Source organism: Pseudonaja textilis, chromosome 2 (assembly GCF_049901715.1).
Source record: "Pseudonaja textilis isolate UNSWEBS1 chromosome 2, rPseTex1.2, whole genome shotgun sequence".
NCBI classification, from domain to species: Eukaryota; Metazoa; Chordata; class Lepidosauria; order Squamata; family Elapidae; genus Pseudonaja; species Pseudonaja textilis.
The window spans coordinates 101,452,717-101,472,579 of NC_141991.1; the positions used below are offsets into that span (position 1 = coordinate 101,452,717).

The 19,863-nt window shown below is 35.4% G+C and overlaps 1 protein-coding gene across 1 annotated transcript; it reads left to right on the forward strand.

The window, feature by feature from the left end:
* Positions 1 to 1,971: 1,971 nt before the first annotated feature.
* LOC113437258 (cytochrome P450 2C5-like) lies at positions 1,972 to 13,068 on the forward strand. Its single transcript, XM_026702178.2, has 9 exons — positions 1,972 to 2,142; positions 4,087 to 4,249; positions 5,563 to 5,709; positions 6,661 to 6,821; positions 7,465 to 7,641; positions 8,731 to 8,866; positions 9,757 to 9,944; positions 11,897 to 12,038; positions 12,881 to 13,068. Exons 1-9 carry the CDS (start codon positions 1,972 to 1,974, stop codon positions 13,066 to 13,068), a joined length of 1,473 nt encoding a protein of 490 aa, XP_026557963.2.
* Positions 13,069 to 19,863: the final 6,795 nt, after the last annotated feature.

Genomic DNA, 19,863 nt, shown 5'->3' on the forward strand with positions numbered 1-19,863 from the left:
CCAAAAGGCTTCTATTTCTTAGCAACATCCCCTTGTTTATCCAAATAAAACAGCAAATTGCAAAATACAATTTTAAATCAGGTAAAATATCTTTACATCTTGTAACATTGTAATAATACCTGTTTTGATAACTGATATATCATTTTAACAGTGGCAGAAGGATCTAAATTTGTGTGGCAGTGAAAAAACTTAAAAGAAAAGCTGTTTTCAGCTGCATTATTTCTGATATTTGCAACAAGAATCCAGTTCCATTCCTGGTGCTATTGGCTGGAATGAAAAGGAAGAGGAGGGGATTAGAAAGTGCAGCAGGTATAAAACCAGATGTTCATGCAAAGAGGAACCATTTGGGTCTACTGCTGTGGAGGACAAAACTCAAGTAGACTGTTGAAAGGTATGTGCACTATGATCATGCCTTAAATAGTGTTGTTATTGTTATTGAGTTTTCTGATTGCATATTGTAAATACAAAATTGTATTTCTTTGTTATTCACCAAAAATACATGCCAACCTTTAAGTTGAACTTCAGGCTTTAAATGCAAATAGTGCATTGCTTTGATTGCTTGATTGGTTTCCTGCAGTTTTGCTAAATACAGAAATATACCCAGTGCTTGTGAATTAGGAACAGGCAAACCTAAATTAATAGCTAAAAACAATTTTTTTTTTGCATTATTATATTGTTCATGGGTTATTGTAAAGTGAGTCTATGGTAAAGTACCCTTGATTGGATTTTGTGGCAACTTGCAAAAACAAACACTCAAGGCCTATGTGACATAACAGGATTTTGCTTCAACAAATGAAAACCAACACAATTTCATTGCCAGAGAATAGATGGGACATGATTTGCCTCAGTGAGGTGCTCTATGTTCCTTCTGGAGCTTTAGCCTGTAATTTTAGTAGCCAGAAGAGACTTGTGCAGAAGCAGTTCCCATTACTGCCTTCATGAGTCAGAACCTCCCCAGACACAACTCAATGCTGATCTTGCTTTACTTTCAGAAAGTGGGAGTATCATTGTTTTGAAAAACAGTTTCATGGGGATGCTTTCCATATACCTTCGTGAAAGTGAAAGTTCCTTCAGAACGTTGTCCATCCCTGTTAATTTGATTGCTCTTGAGATTTTTCAAAAATTTAAAACTATAAATCTTCCCTGTATTACCTTTATAAACAGCCTTGAGCTGTAGCTCAGACTGAAGGACAGAAACTGTATTGAGTTCCGTATGAAATAAAAATATCGATCTTGGTCTTTGCATCTCAAATTCAGCATTGTAACCAAGGACTGGTAACAAACCTAATGTGCAATCCCATTTTGGAATTGCAATTCTCACAATATCTTATTGCTAACTATGCTAGCTATGCAGTCTTAGAATTGAAGTCCAAATGTTTGGAATTGGACAAGTTGCTGTTCCTGCTCCTATCTCTCTGCTGTCTGACCAACTGATGCAGAGATGAGGAGAGCCCTCATCTGGGGGTATATTAAAACAGGCTTATCTGTTCATCCCCTTCTTCCTGTTGGCTGACTGGCCAACACTTGGTCTTATCACACAATTTCCTTATTATGGAAATCTACCAAGTCCAGCTGCTTGGCCAGAACATGACTTTCCAATACTATCTTCTTCACACTTGTTCTAATGCCATTTAGCTGCATTTTACATCCTAAATCTACCCACAATCAGAAGATACCCATTTGTTTCATTAGAAGCATGTTAAGAGGGTATTACTTCACTCTGCTTCAGATTTGTTTATGGGATCAAAATGAATACTTAAACACAGCATTTTATGTACTGGAATAACTGGTAGCCTGCAAGCTCACCAACAAAAGAGAAAAGATAATACGGGGAGTGAACTGGAGAAAGCTAGAGAAAAAAATCATATTGACTTTTCCTCTGTAGTTCTCTCTGTGTCTCACACTTTGCGGTTTCTTTCAAGCCTACAGTCTCACCTCTTTCACTCCACCAAGGCACGAATAAAAATGCAGATGGAGCTGATCCCTGGGACAGCAGTACTATTTATTGTCTTTCTGTTCACACTCTGGGCCTTCCGGTTTCACCAAAGAAGAACCAGATTCCCTCCTGGCCCTAGACCCTGGCTCTTTTTAGGAAATCTATTGCAAAAAGATGTTCTGCCTCTGTTTAACACCTACACAAAGGTAAGACAGTCTTAAATAGGTTTCTTTTCTTAATGGTTGAGAGATTCAAGAATCGCTTGGGGATGATATCAATTTCCTTTATTTTGGGAAAGCTAAAGCCAATATTTCAAGGTTGGGGTTCTTTTCAATACTATTAAAGATGCTCTCAGCTCCACTTCTGTCTGTCTTTTGTTTGTTTATTCATTCGTTTGTTTGTTTATAGGTTTAACCACAACCATATTTTATTGAAGACTAAGTGGTATGAATAAGAAGCATAGAATGTTGTACAGGTCAAAATAAGTAATATCTAATAAAAATAATACTGTTTTTTTCCTGTTAGCATTATTCAGATTAGACTTTATTTTAGTCTTTTGTTAGTCTTTTTAGTTGATAATCTGAGAAGTATTTTCAGAAGCTACTAAAACAGGATGGCTGATTTTTATTGATTTTGAAATAGATGAAACACATAAAAGTTAAATTCACACATTGTACTATAAAAGGTGCACATTATTTGCTTACAGATGGCTTTTATGTGGCTTTGGGTGAACCCACATAACATGGATTTAAATCTCTGGCTTTATGGGATGCTTGAACCTAGACAGCTGTAGCTTATTAAAGAAGCCGTGGTGAATAGTGTGACATGCTCTTTCCACTTTCTTTGAATGTCCTGTTCTGGAAGTACTGGTTTATTAAATGCATATGCTGACAAATTCTTGTAGACTTTCACAGCTTAGAACAATAGCAAATCATATAATAAAACTTTTAAACATCCACAATGTAAAAACCCCAATCTGTTTATGTTCAGAAGATAATATAATACAAAATCTAATTTAAAGTGTAACAATATCAATTAATAGTTTCATGTAATAGAACACCATTAGACGAAGACTTCACGCAAGTCTCTCCAGACACAGGTTTACTGATAGATTCATTATATGCCATCAAATTGTTTTTACTCCTGGTATCCACATAGATTTTCCCCATAATGATCTAGCCCTAATCACTTCTTTCAAGTCTCATAATGATGCACTCATCATCACTCTGAGTCCAATCAACTTTGCTCCTGGCCGTCTTCTCTTTCCTTCTACCTTTCCCAACATTAAGAGCCATTTTCAGAGAGCTATGTATTCACATACTGTGGCTAAAGTAGGACAATTTGAGCCTGGTCATTTGTGCCTTGGGTTAATTGGTTTGCTGATCCATAAGTTTGTTTTCTTGCATGTCTGCAATAGTCTCAAGAGTTTTCTGTAACATCAAATTTCTCAATATTCTTCCTATCTTGCGTCATACTTTAATTTCCATAGAACGTTAGGAGTAATGCCATGGCTTACGCAATTGTGATTTTGAAGGTATAGACACATCATAGCATTTGAATAGCTTATCTTTGTATTTGATCTATCAAGTGCTATTCTGTGGCATATTTCTTTTTAAATACTTTTAATTACAATTTTTTCAATACACTAAGTATAAAAAAGGGGGAAAATGAAATGAAAAAAGAGAATAAAATTAGTAAGATTAGTAAAAAAAAAGAAAGAATAGAACTTGTAGATGTGGTGGAGCTGGGATGGAAGTGGTGCATTCATTCTTACTTCTTGATCTCTCAGTGGCTTTTGATATTGTCAATCAGAGTATGCTTCTGAGCCAGCTTGATCAGGTGGGTTCAGGGCATCATTTTGCTTTTTAATGTAAATTTGTAACTATAATTTATGTAAAACAAAATCTGAAGTTATTTATTTGTATTTTTTTTCTTTTTGCTGTAGTTTTGGCTTTAATCTATTCTACTTTTTTTTCTTAAATATTAGTTTCTGTAAGTTTTTATCTTTCTTGTTTAAAAATCTAATAATTTTATTACAGAATGCAATAGCATGAGTAAAATATCTTGTTAGCTGCTAATTGAGCTAGATATCCAAGAGTGAGTTCACAACTCCTGCTGATTCATGCCTTTGATGGATTTTTTCCCCTCAGCTCAGTAAAAGGTATGGTCCAGTTTTTACTATCTGGCTAGGAACAAAGCCAATGGTTGTGATTTGTGGAATTGAGGCAGTGAAAGATGCTTTGATAACTCATAATGAAGAATTTGGTGGACGACCTCCAGTACCTATCCTTGATCAAGTAACCAAGGGCTTTGGTGAGTTCACAGATTATTTTCATTTTGATTTAAGATGTACTTTCCAATTTCTAAAGAAAAGGTAAAAACATAAACTTTTCCAGGCAAATGATGGTGGACATTGTTCTTTTCAATGAATAAAAAAATGAAATTGCTAAATCTCTTAGAGGTATTTGAAAATTTGTTCAGTCTGGTTATAAGACATAGTATTACAAGAAGAAAAAGCAGGGCACTGAAATTGCTTATCCCATACTCAGCAGGTTGACACAAAGGTCCAGTTGATGTGGTGATCAATTAGGTGATCTGAAAATGTAACCTCAGTTCAATATTCTCTCAGAAACAACAGATTTCAGAACTGCCATCTCCTCAGTCCTGTTTTAGCCAAATTTAAATTAAAACTGGCTCATATCTGAAATTTAAATAGTGAACTTTCAGTTAGAAACCAACAGCAACATCTAGCAAAGTATTTCAAAATGCCTTATACAAAGCTAATTAATTTATCTTTAGAAGAAATTTCATAGACATCAATCTATCAAGTTTCAGCTTGAATATAAAATTTATTTCCAGTTTATATGCTGAAAGAGAGAGAGAGAGAAAGTAAAGAAAGAAAGAAAGAAAGAAAGAAAGAAAGAAAGAAAGAAAGAAAGAAAGAAAGAAAGAAAGAAAGAAAGGTGTCCTTTTCGATTTTAGAGTATATTTCAATAGCAAAGCTGCAACATTGTGTAATACTGAAGTTCTCAAATCTCCAAGTCTTTCAAAAGGCTACAAAAAACTTTGAAGCCATCAGATATCATTGATTGGTTGGAATGTTTAATGTGCTAATCTGCACATTAATTTGAGGGGATATTTTGAGGGGATGACTCAAATCTTTTAAGGCTAAAAGTTTGTAGGTAGGTGATGCAATCATGTGACCTTTTCAAACTTCATCCAGTAATCAAATTGTCATCATGTTCCAAAACTAAAGATGTCAAATTACAGGAAATGTTAAAGCAATGCAAAATAACATGTCCCCCACCCCCAAGAATAGATTTGGTGTATGTTTATGGGTGAGAGGCAGAAGAATAGAAATATTGAAAAAAATGAAAGCTCTTCTATCCTTTCAAAATATTCATACATTTTGTAACTTTACCCAAGATATAATCTGAATAAGATGAATACAAACTCATAAGCAAATTGGATTTCTTTACCTTTTGCCAAACTATTAATTACTTCTGAAAGAAGAAATGTAAATTTATTTGGGAAGAGTAATACTTCTGGGGTGGAGGGGAGACTATTGGGCAAGTAAAAATGCTGCAGTGTCTGTTCTTTGTTATTGCCAACTTCTATCCTTCCAGGGCTTATTAGCGAACACGAGAAATGGAAGATAGTGCGTCGCTTTACTATTTCCACTCTACGAAACTTTGGAATGGGAAAGAAATCAATGGCTGAGCGGATATCGGAAGAGACTCACTGTTTGGTAGAGAAGATAGCAAGCTTTAAAGGTGATCATATGTTGCTGATTTTAATTTAGCTATCAGTTTATTTATACAATTATATCCCATCTTTATATGCACAATACAAGGCAGTGTACATAAACTTCCTGCCTCCACTTCATCACAACATCTTTGTGAGATAGTTTATTTATAAGTTCAAAAATAAATACTTGGTTTTTGTTGAATTAATACTATTGAGTTATGCTACTGAAGATAGCTCATCTCAATTAAAAAGTGGACTGAAACCTAACTGCATGGTTCATCCTGTGCTTTGAATCCCCAACTCCTAGACTTGTTCACTAGGTTGAAAAATGGTCCATCTGCACTTTTATTGTCTTTCAGAGATGCACAGATTATGACCATGATATGATTTACTAGAATCAAGCTGTACAATAGGAAATTTTCTTGGCAGATGTTGTTTGAACCATGAAGTTCCATAAGCGTTAAACTCCCAACAGAATGTAATACAGGTAGTCCTTGATGTACTGTGTGACTATAATGGAGCCTGCCCATTATGGCCATATGTTGCGATGATCATAAAATGGATCAGTCACATGACTGACCTGATTTTACAACCATTTTGGTGGTGATGAAGTGAACACAGTGATCACTGTTTATTATGATGCAGTTTTGCCAACAATTGGAAGTAATTTCCAGTTGCTGATAAAACCATTATAAAGTACAATCACAGGACATTACAAATGGCCATATATGCAGCCATGTTCCTGAGTGCCTAAAGTACAGTGCCATAATGGGGGAGAAAAGTGATAATCAGAATTTCAGAACAGAGTTATAACTCCTTTATTCCAGGGATATAGTAACTTTAAACAGTCACTAAGTGACCAATCATTAGTTAAAGATTACCTGTAGAAATAAAATTTACAAAGTCATTACAGAAAAAGATTTGAAAATGCAAAATTTGGTCAAACAATGTCTTTTCTCCTTTAACTTTGTTTGCAGGTCAGCCCTTTGATATAATTCCAACTGTCAGAGCTACTGTTTCTAATGTTATGTGCTCTGTTATCTTTGGGAATCGATTTTCTTATGAAGATAAAAAGTTCACTGAACTTTTGGAAATCTTGGAAGCATTTGTAACTTTCTTTGTGAGCCTTCCTGGATTGGTAGGTCAATTTTATGAACTTCTGCAATATAATTTTCTCTTTGTTTAAGGGAGGGGGGGTCAGTTAGTTCCCTTCAATCTAAAGAAAAGCTTTTAAAAATGGCCTTCTACCTACTTCTACTTCTAAAAGGTGAGTTGGTAAGAATCACACTGCATCTCTTGATCAAGTACTGATCCTCTTTCTCTTGGTTAGTTCAGATGTTGCTATTTAACAGTGATTGTTTTCAGAGTTATCGAAGATGTATACAGCTTCAGCCCTACTTCTTCCCAGCTAAATATTCTAATTACTGTCCATTTCACAGAGGCATAAATAAATAAGTGATTTTTAAATATACCATAACAGATCAGCTTTCATTATATTATTTAGTTTAATAGTAATTGAGGAAATATAATCAAAGAGGAAAAAAATCATAACTAAATAAACTTGGTGTCATATATGCACTCATATTTTATATTTATTTGGTCTGAAGACATTGTAGAATAAAATGAAAATGTTTCTATATGATGTTGCATATAGTTTATTTTAAAAAAGAAAAGAAACAAGAGGGCACTTTATAAGAGAACTAGTTTTTCTTATGCAGCCCTGAGTGAAAGCAAAAGAAGTAAACTGGCAATGGCTAAGTTTTACTATCACCATGTTTCAGGTATACAGCACTTTGCCAAATATCATGAACTTCCTTCCTGGGCCTCATAAGAAAATCTTCTCTGACTGTAAAAAGGTCTGTGACTTCGTTAGGAATGAAGTGGACATTCACAAGGAGACCCTGGATCCAGAGAATCCTAGAGACTTTATTGATTGCTTCCTCCTTAAATTAGAAAAGGTATGTTGCAAGGATATTTCACAGACAAATAGACAAAGAACAGTGGGGTTCCATTTGCAGCTCATTTTCTGATGATATCTAGGAAGGGGAACAATTTGTACTGTTGAGACAGCAGAAAGCAAAAGGACTGATATCTTCCAACCCTGCCACAAAAACTGCAGTAAAATATGCAGCCAGTAGTGGCCTCCTAAGAATAGTGGCCTTTATAAACAAGCAAACTCACTCCTTAAGAAACTGTTGTGTGAAAATGTAGAAATAGAAGTGTTTCTATCAGAGGACTCCTACTCATTTTTCAATTCTTGAAAAAGGAGGAGTGGGCTAAAAATGTCCCTGTCCTTTTAGTACTGTCCCTGGAAAACCTTCTCTGTTCCTCTTGCTGGCAAAGAAGGTTGCAGCTCCAACAAGGGAAATTATATCCATCTGTTACTTATCTGTTAGGCTTCTTGGTACCATTTGAAAAAAAACACAATACTGTGACAGGTTGCTAGTTGTGGCCAGCAAAACATTCATTGCAAGATTAATCTGGATGCTATTGAATGATGAGATAGCAAATGCCCTTTGAGGGAATGTGAAAGGGAAGTGAAAGGAAAGGGAAGTGAAGTCTTGTGGCTATTGCTTGGCAGAATGAAAGGGGTTGTGGAAGGGGATATCAGAGAATAAAAAATGTATGAACGGATTGCTTAGAAGACTTAAAAAGCTCAGCTTGTGAGTTGGAGATGGAGAGAAGATTCAATAAAGAAGAGATAAAAAAAGAAATTTCTGCATTGCAATAGCTACATAACTGGTAGGATTCTGGGGAAGAATTGATGATACAGGACAGAAAAAGGATGAATTTGATTTATTTGGAACTCAGCTGTTTTCCTTTCATTTAAACAATGATCCATCCAACCCAAACATCTATTAAGTTGAATTGGATATTCAAATTAATATAGAGAATATAGAGGACTCTATCTTGAGTTATTTGCTGCTTACCCTCTAAGTTGGTCTAGAAAAAAAAAGAGAAGGAATAAGGACATCTTGATGACGTTGTGATGAGGCTACACATTACAAACTTCTGTCTCTTTATTTTATTTCTATCTTAACTTACAGGAACAAAATTCTTCCATAATCTGTATGGAAGACTTGGTCATGTCTGTGTTTCAGCTCTTCATTGGTGGGACAGATACCACAAGCAGTGTCATCTCATATGCCCTTGTTCTTCTGGCCAGATTCTCAGATGTCCAAGGTATATGGAGTGATAAACCTTGTTTATATTTTCTCCCTCAAATATGGATTGCCAGATACACTACAAAGATCAACTACTGGCTGGCATTTTCCTGTTGCTTTTCATTATATTTTCAGATATTTCGAGTGACAATCCAATGTATTAAAGAGACCAAATTAGCCTTTTAAAGAGACTTCAAATAATAGAAACCTAATATAAATGTTACATTCCTCTAAGCATGTTTTCTTAGTATTTTATATGAATTCAGTAATAATTTTGGAGAACATACGTGGGTGTTGCAGATAATGTTCTCTTTCATGCAGCAAAGTATCTTTCTTGAATTCTGATTCCAAGAACATTTATGAAACAGCTGCATCTGGATTACACAAATCTGGATGACTGCTATCTTGCAGTTAAAACAGATGAAGAATTAGCTGCCATTCAGGGATCAATAGGCTAATTGTCCTACAGTGGGGTGGAGAAGAGGGTAGGAAGAAAAAAATTATTGGATGGAATGCCTAAACCCTTAAGCATCAGCTTGGCCCATTCTGCATGCCGATTGGTGATGGCTTTCCCCAATTTCAACGTTCAGCCAAAGAAAATTGCTAGTCACTGCGCTCACAGTGTCAGGTGGAGAAGCTAAATGGACAGTGGTACAGAATGGCCTGTTTAGCTATTTTTTAAGAGCACAAGGTGTGCTTTATATTTTATATGCTTTCTTCCCAGCTCTAGGTAGGAGGAAAGCAGGGCAAATAGCTAGGTGAATGAGCCCAGAGAGATGTGAAATTGGGAAGTAAGAAACTAGAGTACATCTTTGATGATCCACTACTTAAAGATGAGTGCAGCTTAGGTCTGGATAGTTTTAAAAAATAATATTGTTTGTTTAAAAAAAAAACTATGATTCATTCCAGTAAAAATCCAGCAGGAAATTGATGAGATTGTGGGAGCCAACCGTGCCCCCTCCATGGAGGATAGGATGAAGATGCCCTACACCAATGCATTTGCTCATGAGATCTTACGTATTCTACGCATAACTAATGAGAACTTCCCACGTATGACAACTCAGGATGTGAATTTCAGGGGACACTTCATCCCTCAGGTGTGAAAAATCAGACAATATCCGGGATTCTCTCTGCATACAGATATGTATCTGCAATTGCAGTAAAATTAAGCTTCTGCAGTAATTGCTGCTTACAATACATTTTGTGAATGTTATTTGAATTTTAGGCCACTGGATTTTACAGAATGCTCTATTTATTTGCAAATGTCATCAACCGTCCTAGACATCTCCCATCTCTGCTGAGCTTCATTGATTTTAATTAAAGTTCTTAACTACAAAAGTTAATTCCTTTTTCTTTGTACCAAGGAATTGAACATGTTTAATAAGAAAATTAGCATTATATTTAACTTTAACTTTTAACTTTTATTCATAATATATTTCTGGAAATATTCTTCCAGAATGCAAAACGGAAGCACAAATGTCATCAGTAAAAATGATGGATTAATTAATTTAACATGCCTCTTTTAGAGTCTAGAATTCTGCCTTCCTAATAGTGGAAAAGTAATATTTTGTAGGAATGCCCCCCCACCAGCTCCATTTTTGCTGGCAGAGGCATGCAGGTCAGTCCTTTGCTATGCCCAAGCCAGCCCTGCGGGCCAGATATAAGCACCCCACAAGCCAGCTCCAGCCCACAGACTTTGAGTTTGACACCCCTGGTTAAGGATCAGGCTAGATACAGAGATTGCAGTTTAGTTCTTCCTTAGACACAAAACTACATGAGTGACTTTAGGTCAGTCACTTTCTCTCAATAAGGAGGCAATGGCAATCCACTTTTTAAAAACCTCGCAAAGAAAGTTGCAAGACTGTCCAGGCTGTCTCTGAGAATTAGACATTATTGAACAGAAGAAAAATAGTTAATAAAAAAATACTTTGGAATCTTCCCTCTGAAGAGGCTTCCATGAAGCACCAGTTGCTATCTTTTTGGTTTCTAATTAAATGTGTTTTGGTATCCATACATACTGCAAAACTGTTTCAACCCTCACAATGATTTGCTTGTGTGCTAACATTTTTACTGTCATTGCATAAAATATTATATAATTGAATAAATATAATTGTCTCCTAGCCATATTAGGACATCATAACAGTATATTTCAGCAGATACAAAGAGGACCTCTCAATTACCTATCAGAAGACATGATGAAATTTTTTTGAAAGGTTACAATGTACAGATAAATTGAACCAGAATCTCAGCTTGGAAGGTATAAACTTCTTACATCAAGACAGGTTGCAGAATGCAACACAATCCCAGAAGCTTGTCATTCTGAAAAATTAGTCATTGGCAGATATATAGTGATAAACCTAATTGATAAACCATTCAAAAGTAACAATCAAAGGGGAAAGCAAGAGGCATCAGCCCTGAGTACATCCTCCCTAATACACACCCTTTAAATAATATTCAAATAAGCAGAACAATCAAGGGGGGAGAAAAATCTCTCCAAATCCACACAAGGCTGTCGACAGCAAACCAATTTAAATTCCCCACTTAGGTCACTCATGACATTATTAATCTGGTAATAAAATATCTGCAACAAGAAAACCAAGCTGAAAGGAAGGTCTGCCAGAGAATGGTAAAGGCCAAGTATGACATTATCAGTGAACAACTGTAATGAACTAAGTAGGCATCCATTGTTCAAGTCTTCTGTAATGCTTTAAGGTGTTTTAATCCCTCAACCCCATTCTGGATAAAGAGCACCATATACAAATGGATCAAAGCTTCTAAATAAAAATGGTGCTAATGGACCAAGGTGGTACAGTATTAACACAACTAGAGGGCATTTTTAAATAATTCAAAATAAGGTTTTTCTTTTGTTGGACCAAAGGCGTAATATGCAAACACCAGCTATGGAGAAATCTTGCAAATTGCATCAATGTTAACTTATTATACCTTCCTAAGAGTCTCATTTTGGAAGGAATTAAGAACAGTCTATTTCTTTATGAGGGAAAAAATATATATATAACTTTCCTCTCTGTATCGTCTTGTTTCCTTAAAGGGCACAGCTATTCTTCCATTGTTGGTTTCGATGCATTTTGATCCTCTCCACTGGGAGGATCCTGAAAATTTTCACCCATTTCATTTCTTGGACAAGAAGGGTGAATTCCAAAAGAAGGATGCCTACATGCCTTTCTCTGCAGGTAACAGATGACCTATAGCTGATTTAATGATTTGGGACTTTCAAGGTTGGTTAGTTACCCGTAAGGCTGCAGAACTGTTATCTTACCTATGCTCATGGATCAGGGGTGGGATCCTACAGCCAGTTCAGTGAGTGTGTGCTTTGCGCGTGTGCGCAGTACTTTTTAATCAACTTCTTCTGCAAGCAATAACCTTCTCCTGCTGACACACGGCACTCAGCTGTGCCATGCAAAGCAAATAAGGTTGCTTTAGCAGGGAATAAAGGACAGCCTAGAGCCTGGGCAAGTGGGATGGCCCAACCGAACCAAAGAAGATCTTTGGAACGAACCAGTTCAGTGTCAGCTGCTCTTCAGAGCTACCGTTCTATAGAACTGGGTCAAATTGGTAGAATACCACCCCTGTCATAGATGCTGGAAGAATCCTGCTGCCCTTGCCAATATCTGCATTAGTTTTAAGAGGTGTGTCAAATCACTGAGAGAATAGATCCACCTATTGAATCATTCTAAAAAAACTGGGATAGGCAGATGTAATTTTTTCATGTTGTTGATTAACGGTGTAAAGGCACTTTTATTTTAAAAAGCAAATTAAACATTAATGGCAGCCATTTCAAAAGATCCAGGTATTTTGGAATGGCTCTAATACTTTCCCAGTGCTCAGACTACAATGTGCTCTTTTTGGTGTTCTGTTTTTTACTTTCCAGTGCTGATGGGAGACCATGCCTTACTTTCTCTCTAGCATAAAGGCATCAGATATTTATTGATTTATTTGAGGTGTATAGCTGCCTACATCAACAAGTGACTAATTGGCAATTAAGTAATTATCTTCTTTGTTTTTTTTTGTACAGGGAAGAGAGCTTGTCCAGGAGAGGCATTGGCTGATATGGAATTGTTCCTGATCTTTTCCATTCTGCTTCAGCATTTTACTTTTGAATTGATAATAGACCCTGAAGAGATAGACTTAGAGGTCTTGTACATGGGTTGTAGGAAGAAAGGAAAGTATCACTACTTACGGGCTATCAAACGTAAAATTTAAATTAGCAACAGAAATAAATGTTTAATTTTTTTCCTATCCACATCTACATTTCTAATGCTAAATTTAGGGTTCTGAAAGTATTTAAAAGTTTAAATAAGGCTTTAAAAATCAATGACAAGAATATTTCCTATGGATTGTGTAAAATTGTACACACATATATATATATATCCAGATAGATAGATAGATAGATAGATAGATAGATAGATAGATAGATAGATAGATCTTGAAACTTAACTGTAAAAACACTTCTTGTTGGAAGGTGTTCCTGATTAAAAAAAAGTCCACCTTGTTAAAAGTGGACTTCTATGGTTGACTCAAGGGAACAAGAGAACTAGAAATTAAAATTATAGAAGAAGATACCCATTGATTCAGAATAGAGCAGTATTATTTGATTATGGGAGAATTCAAGGATATCATAAGAATGTCTGCTATCATGAAAATGGGATTCAAAATAAATTATGCAAAGGCACAAATTTTCATAAATAAAACAGACTGTGGTTAATTTGGATGTGGATCAGGGATGGGTTTCTACCGGTTCTGTCCACCTCTGTAGAACCGGTAGCTCTGAAGAGCAGCAATAGAACCGGTTCTATGTCTGCTGATGTTTTTGCCTACCCGCCCACCCGGGCTCTTACCTGATCTTTATTTCCTGATTTTTCAACTTCAGCTGCTGAAGAAGCCACAGCTGCAGTTTAAAAAACAAGAAAAGAGGGCTGTTTCAAAGGCTGTTTCTTGGCAGGCAGCATGCTAATCCCATAGATTTAAAAATGCCAGGTTATGAGACTTTTTCCCAAGACGGTTACTGAACAGTAGGAATTTTTCTTTTTCTTATTGACAATCTGCTGATTTTGTTGCCAAAGATGGAGTGTTGCTCCCTGGATTTGAATAGCAATAGCACTTAGACTTATATACCTCTTCATAGTGCTTTACAGCCCTCTCTAAGCATTTTACAGAGTCAGCATATTGCCCTCCGAAATCTGGGTCCTCATTTTACTGACCTCAGAAGAATGGAAGGCTGAGTCAACCTTGAGCCAGTGACAATCAGACTGCAGGCAGTCAGCAGAATTAGCCTGAAATACTACATTCTAACCACTGCACCACCATGGCCCAATGACTCAAGATGGCTTTTGGATAGCTGAGAACCCACCTGGGAGAGGGAATCTTGAAGATTCCAGTTTCCTGGTCAGAAAATTACCAGTTATTCATCTTCCTCTTGACAGTTCATGTTCTTAACTATGACTGAGTTTTAACTTCACTTTTTGAATCTTTTGTTTCATTTTGCTTTTTATAGACAAGCAGTGTGGCTAATATCTGAAAAAAAGATGGCGTGGTATCATGCAATCCCTAACGGAAAGCTTTTAAAGCCATTATCATTTGATGAAATGATAATGGTTGTAGAAAAATTCAGATGCATGTAGCTCTGGATAAATTAGATTCACAAAAGGAATATAATTTGAAAGCAGCAGATTCACTGGAAAGAAATACGGCCTGTACAGATTTAGAACTGAGTTGATTGCACACATCCCTGAAATTCAAGCCTGCATTCTTTTATAAAAACAGAAACCTGACAAAGTTGAAGAGGTGATAAATTTTCATCTAGGAAGATAAAAAAGTTTGGGGAATGGATTTATCACACTTAACTGGAAAACAATTTCATCTGGATATTTTGGGAAAGATAAACTGATTTTGCAGATTGAATTTATTATATTTAACCAAACAACAATTGATAAAGTAGTATTAAGAAACAAACATGGATGTTTGATTCAAGTTGTTAACTCTTGGGATAATTTAGGACTAGTAAAATGGCATAGTAAATTTTCTACAAGTTGATTACAATAGTTCATTCACAAGGGTTTTACAATTTTAATCTTGCTTTTTTATTATTATTGTTCTTGTTAACTATGGTATTTTATCCTTAATGTAATATATAGATGGCACGTTAATAATTTGCAAATAGATTTAGTAGTTTTTAAAAAATTGGAGCCTGTTTGGAAGGGCTGGAAAACTAATAATGTAGTAATATTACTATTCAGCTGAGGGGATAATACGTGTATATGTCTTAGGTCTTTTTTTCTTTTTAATGCACTTGTTAATGTTTTACTGTTGCTTTGTGTATTTTCTTTGTTTGCTTTTAAAATAATTTGGAGTTTTGTATTTTAACCTGAATAAAATATAAATAGAACAAAAATAATGTCAGATAACAAGAATGATACAAAAAACAAGGTTACACTGGATTTATAAATGAATTGGCTGATGTCATCATAATTAAAGAGGATATAGAAATAATAAATCAGAAGAATGATTTAGACAGCTTTCTTATCTTGGATTAACAAAAGAAACATCTTAAATTTGTAAAGGAATTTCTATTTTTAACATTTTTTATCTAGAAGATTAAAATACAAAAGAGAAAAATTAAACAGAGACAAAACAAAGCTAGATAAAAACATTTAAAAATGTGAATTTCTAAAACAAAGGACAAAAACACATGTTATTCTCCCCTAGTTGAACACTGACAAATCTATTGAACCAATAATAGCTTCCCCCTTGCAAAACAGGCCCAAAATTTATGAACTTGACATGACATACATTAATGAAAGAAAAAATAGCTAACAGATTAAATAACAGCAAAGTTAAAGTTCAAAGCAGTCTGTTAATAGTCTGTTAATATAATTTACTCATAGAAAGTCTACATGGTTTCTTATTTTCCACAAATCATCTCAATCATTATCTCGGAGTCCAGGATCAAATACTGTTCTTTGGTTCTTAATAATGAAACCTTTCCTTAGATTTTAAATATTTTTTATAAATCTCTGTTATAAATACATCTGCAAGATCCATTGTTGAATAATTCTTGATAACACAGCCAAGAAAGTCCAGTCCAACCATCATCCTATCCATTATCCCAGAATCTCTTACATTCTTTTCAATCTTTTCTGGCAGATCTATATTTTTAAAATCAAGTACAGTTGAACTTCGGGTCACGAATGCTTCTGTTCATGACCAAATCGGGTTCCGACCAAAAAATCCAGTCAATTTTTGAATTGGGTCACGATCCAAACATCAGATGGTTAACAAACTTGGCCGTGGCAGATTCTCTTTCCATGCCAATTTCCCTTCCATGCATACTCATTCTGCACAGTTTTTGTCTGCGCGTGCGCAGTCGGTTGTGCTTCTGGTCGCGACCAAATCAGATGGTGACCGTGGTCCTGAAATGGATTACGGTTGTGACCTGAGGTTCCACTGTACTTTCTTCTTCACATCTGACAGCAAAAGATCATGTTTCAATTCATCAAATTGCAAATCAAATCCAACTATTGTCTCCTACTTTTGAATATTATCTTGAGTGTGCATAACCATTACCGACCCATCAGTTTTTTGGTTTATATTTTCAAATAAAATGCTCTAAGTTAGAGAGCATTCTTTTTTCAATTGCCCCCCCCCACCATTTAATCTCCTTTTAGAGGCAAGATAAATGCTGTTCTTTCTTTCTTCAGGATAAGAGAAGCAGGTAAGTCATTACCCAGCATCCACACAGAAAGGTTTTTTTCTCTAGGGTTAAAGAAAGGGGAATTTTCCCATAAAAGTTAAGAAATAAATGACTTTTTTAAAAAAAAACCTAAAAAGAGCAAAATTTATAGTGTAATCCTGTGTAAATGTAAGTCCCACCACAAATCTCCTTACGGCTAAATAGTAGTTTGGAATTTAATAGCAAACAGTGAAAGAACAGGAAAAAAGGTTGTAAAAGTCCAGCAAGAGGTTATAAAATAGATCAGAAGTCAACAAGTCATAAATCAAGAAATTGTAAAGCTTCAAAAACTGCACTTAAAACCCATGTGTACTTAAGGGAAAAAAATGAGCATCTTAAGGGAAAAGGTGGCAAGAGACCAGACTTCTTACTGAAAATTATGACCATCAAGACCCTCTCTTCTCTTTTGGTACACAATTGTCCCCAATGGTCATCTTGGGTCCTTCCTCGTCTCCCCTTCAAAAAACTGGGAGCAGAGCCATCAAATAACCAGCTTTAGTGACAAAAATCATGTGTTCATTATTGGGAGAAAAAGAATCATCCATCTGTTAACGCCATCTTGAGGGAGGGGCCATCTTGGGAAAAAAATATAAAAGGAGAGAGAAATTGTTACTAAACCAATTTTAGGACACTATTTGAAGGGATTAAAGATCAAAGTTCTTAAAGGTGAATGGAAGGGAAACAAAAAGGACTTATTTGGAAGGGATACAAAAAGGACCTATTTAAAACAGTTCCCAAAAGTCCCAAAATCCCGCAATCATCAAACAGTCCAGGCAGAGTACAAACTTCTTCTTTTTACAATTTCTCTTCTAGGGGTGAAGTCAAGTTAGGGAAAGAAAAAACGTCCAGTCTGTGCTTTAAATCTTTTTTAGAATTAATTTCTATTCTCTTTATCTTCAAGGCATCTCCTCCAGCAAAGTCTTAGAGTAAATTTTTTTTTTTCCAAGCCTCTCCCTTCCCACTTATAACAAAGGAGTTTAGGTTTTACCTTCTATTAAAAGGCTGGTTTCCCTTGTCCATTTGTTAATTCCATAAGGGAGGGAGAGTGACTTCCCCTTTTCGTCACTTTTCTTCGCAGCTGAAAACATCAATCGGGAACATTATAGCTTCCAAGTCATTACTTTCCCAGGTGTTAAATATGTCCTTAAGGTCCCAGTTCGACCAAGAAAAAACTTTCGTTTTAAAACTCCTTCTTCTTCCTCCTGCACATTCTTTATCCAGTTGCCGGCTTCTTTATGGCACCATAAAGACCGCCGCTCCACCGTCTTGAGAGAAGGGGGTTATTGCCGGCTGGGGAGGGGGTTTGCGATACCCCTCAACCCCTGTCCAGATCCCCTCTTTCTTCAGCTGCCCTAACAGGGCAGTCTTAGCCTCCAAATCCGTCAGGATTGGAGGTACCAAGGCAGCTAGCACAGCAGGGATCACGGAGAAAAGCGAATCCCTGCTGTCACCGAAGCCGACAAACCGTAAGTGTTTTAAGTTTGGAAATAACTGATTGGCTTAATAATAAGAAGAGGATACAGAAAAAGAAGAAGAAACAGTTCAAAATGGCTCTATCTCTTGATGAACTAAAAAAACAATATTTAAAAATAAGGAAAGAAGGCAAAGATGTTATGGGAGAAGCCCTTTGTTTCCTAGATATGGCGCTTGTCATGTGTCAGCAAATTAAACAACAGCTGGAAGAAGCCGAGGAAGAAGAAGCCATTTTTAATGAACTAAATGGTGTGACTAAGAAAGAAAGGAGAAAGAGAGGAGCGAAAAGGAAGGACTTAAGAAATAAAAAAATGTTTATGAAAGAGAAAAAGAAGATGCAAAAACAACAGAATGCTAGAAAGCAAAAGGAAAGAGGAATGCAACAGAAAGGGGAAACCAAGAAGGCAGAGGTTTGGAGAGGAGGGGGTAAAAAGTTTAGGTGGGCTAAGAAGGAAAGGGAAAAGGGGGAAAAAAGTTACAAAGGTATAAAACAAGATGGAGAAAAGAAAATTTTTTTTAGGTATAATGGGTAATGTATGGGTTTGTTTTTTTTTAAAAAAGGGGGATTCTGCAAAGTACACATGAGTATTGTAATAGTGGTATTTGTCTCCTATAAGTAGATAATCAGAACTTTTTAAGATCTAATAAAAGACTAAAATATTAAGGTATAACTTTAAAATGTTTAATAATGAATGATATTAAGTTTTAATAAAATACTAAAGGGAATGTTTAAAATATTAGTTTAAATATAGAGTTTAATGGATTAATGTGTTGACTGTTATGGATTTATTATTGTAGTATTGGTTTCTGAAATAGTAGAATGTACTAAGTAGAATCTGATTGGGATTTAGGTGTTATTTTAAATTTTAATTTAGGGGAATGATAGAAAGGCATCATACTCTGATTAGTGATTGCAGGGAAACTATTCTTTTTTATATTGGAAATGAGACAGATGTAAATGGAGAAATGGACAAAAGATATAAAAATATTTTTCTTTAAAGCAAGATTAAATATATAAAACAGAATTAAGATGAGGCAAAAGTGGAGAGGAGTTATATAATAGATATAGAATGGTAAACAAGATAGGTAATGGTATATAAGAAGAGCATGAATTCAATTGAAGTCCATACAAAAAGAGGTAATCTGGGGCCAAGTTACTTTCTAAAAGAAAGTTTTATGTTTTTATGTTTATGTCTTATGTGTGTGTGTTCAATTAAGAATTAAATAATAAAATCTCAGAGGAAGACTAGATGAGAATAATTATAAACAAGCCAGAGGAAAATATAAATGTGATGATTGAACAGCAGATAAATTAGAAAGGAAATATGATTGAATAATGATTAAAGAAAAACAATGTGGAATTTGGTAAAGGGAATTTACGTGTTTATATGGAAATGGGATAAATTATAAGTATGTGATATAAAGCAATGTGTTACCTGCCTTGTAAAGATTTATAATGGAAAGAGGTTTTATGTTTGTAATGTTTAATGATGTTTTGTTTTGTTTGTTTGTTTGCAAAATCAATAAAACTTGTTTTAAAAAAAAAGGACCTATTTAGAAGGTTAAGCTATATATTGTTTTTGGTACCGTAGTTCGTAATGAACATTTCTTTAACTAGGATCAAATAATAAGGCTCTAAAGCAGACGTCACGTTGTCATCACGCGACATATTGTGACATTTTTCCCCTTCACTAAACTCAGGATGGGGGTGACCAGCGTGTGATGCATCTGGCTGTGGGCCACAAGTTTGACACCCCTTCAAGATTTTCTTCCTTTGCTTTGCATCTTTTGGCTGT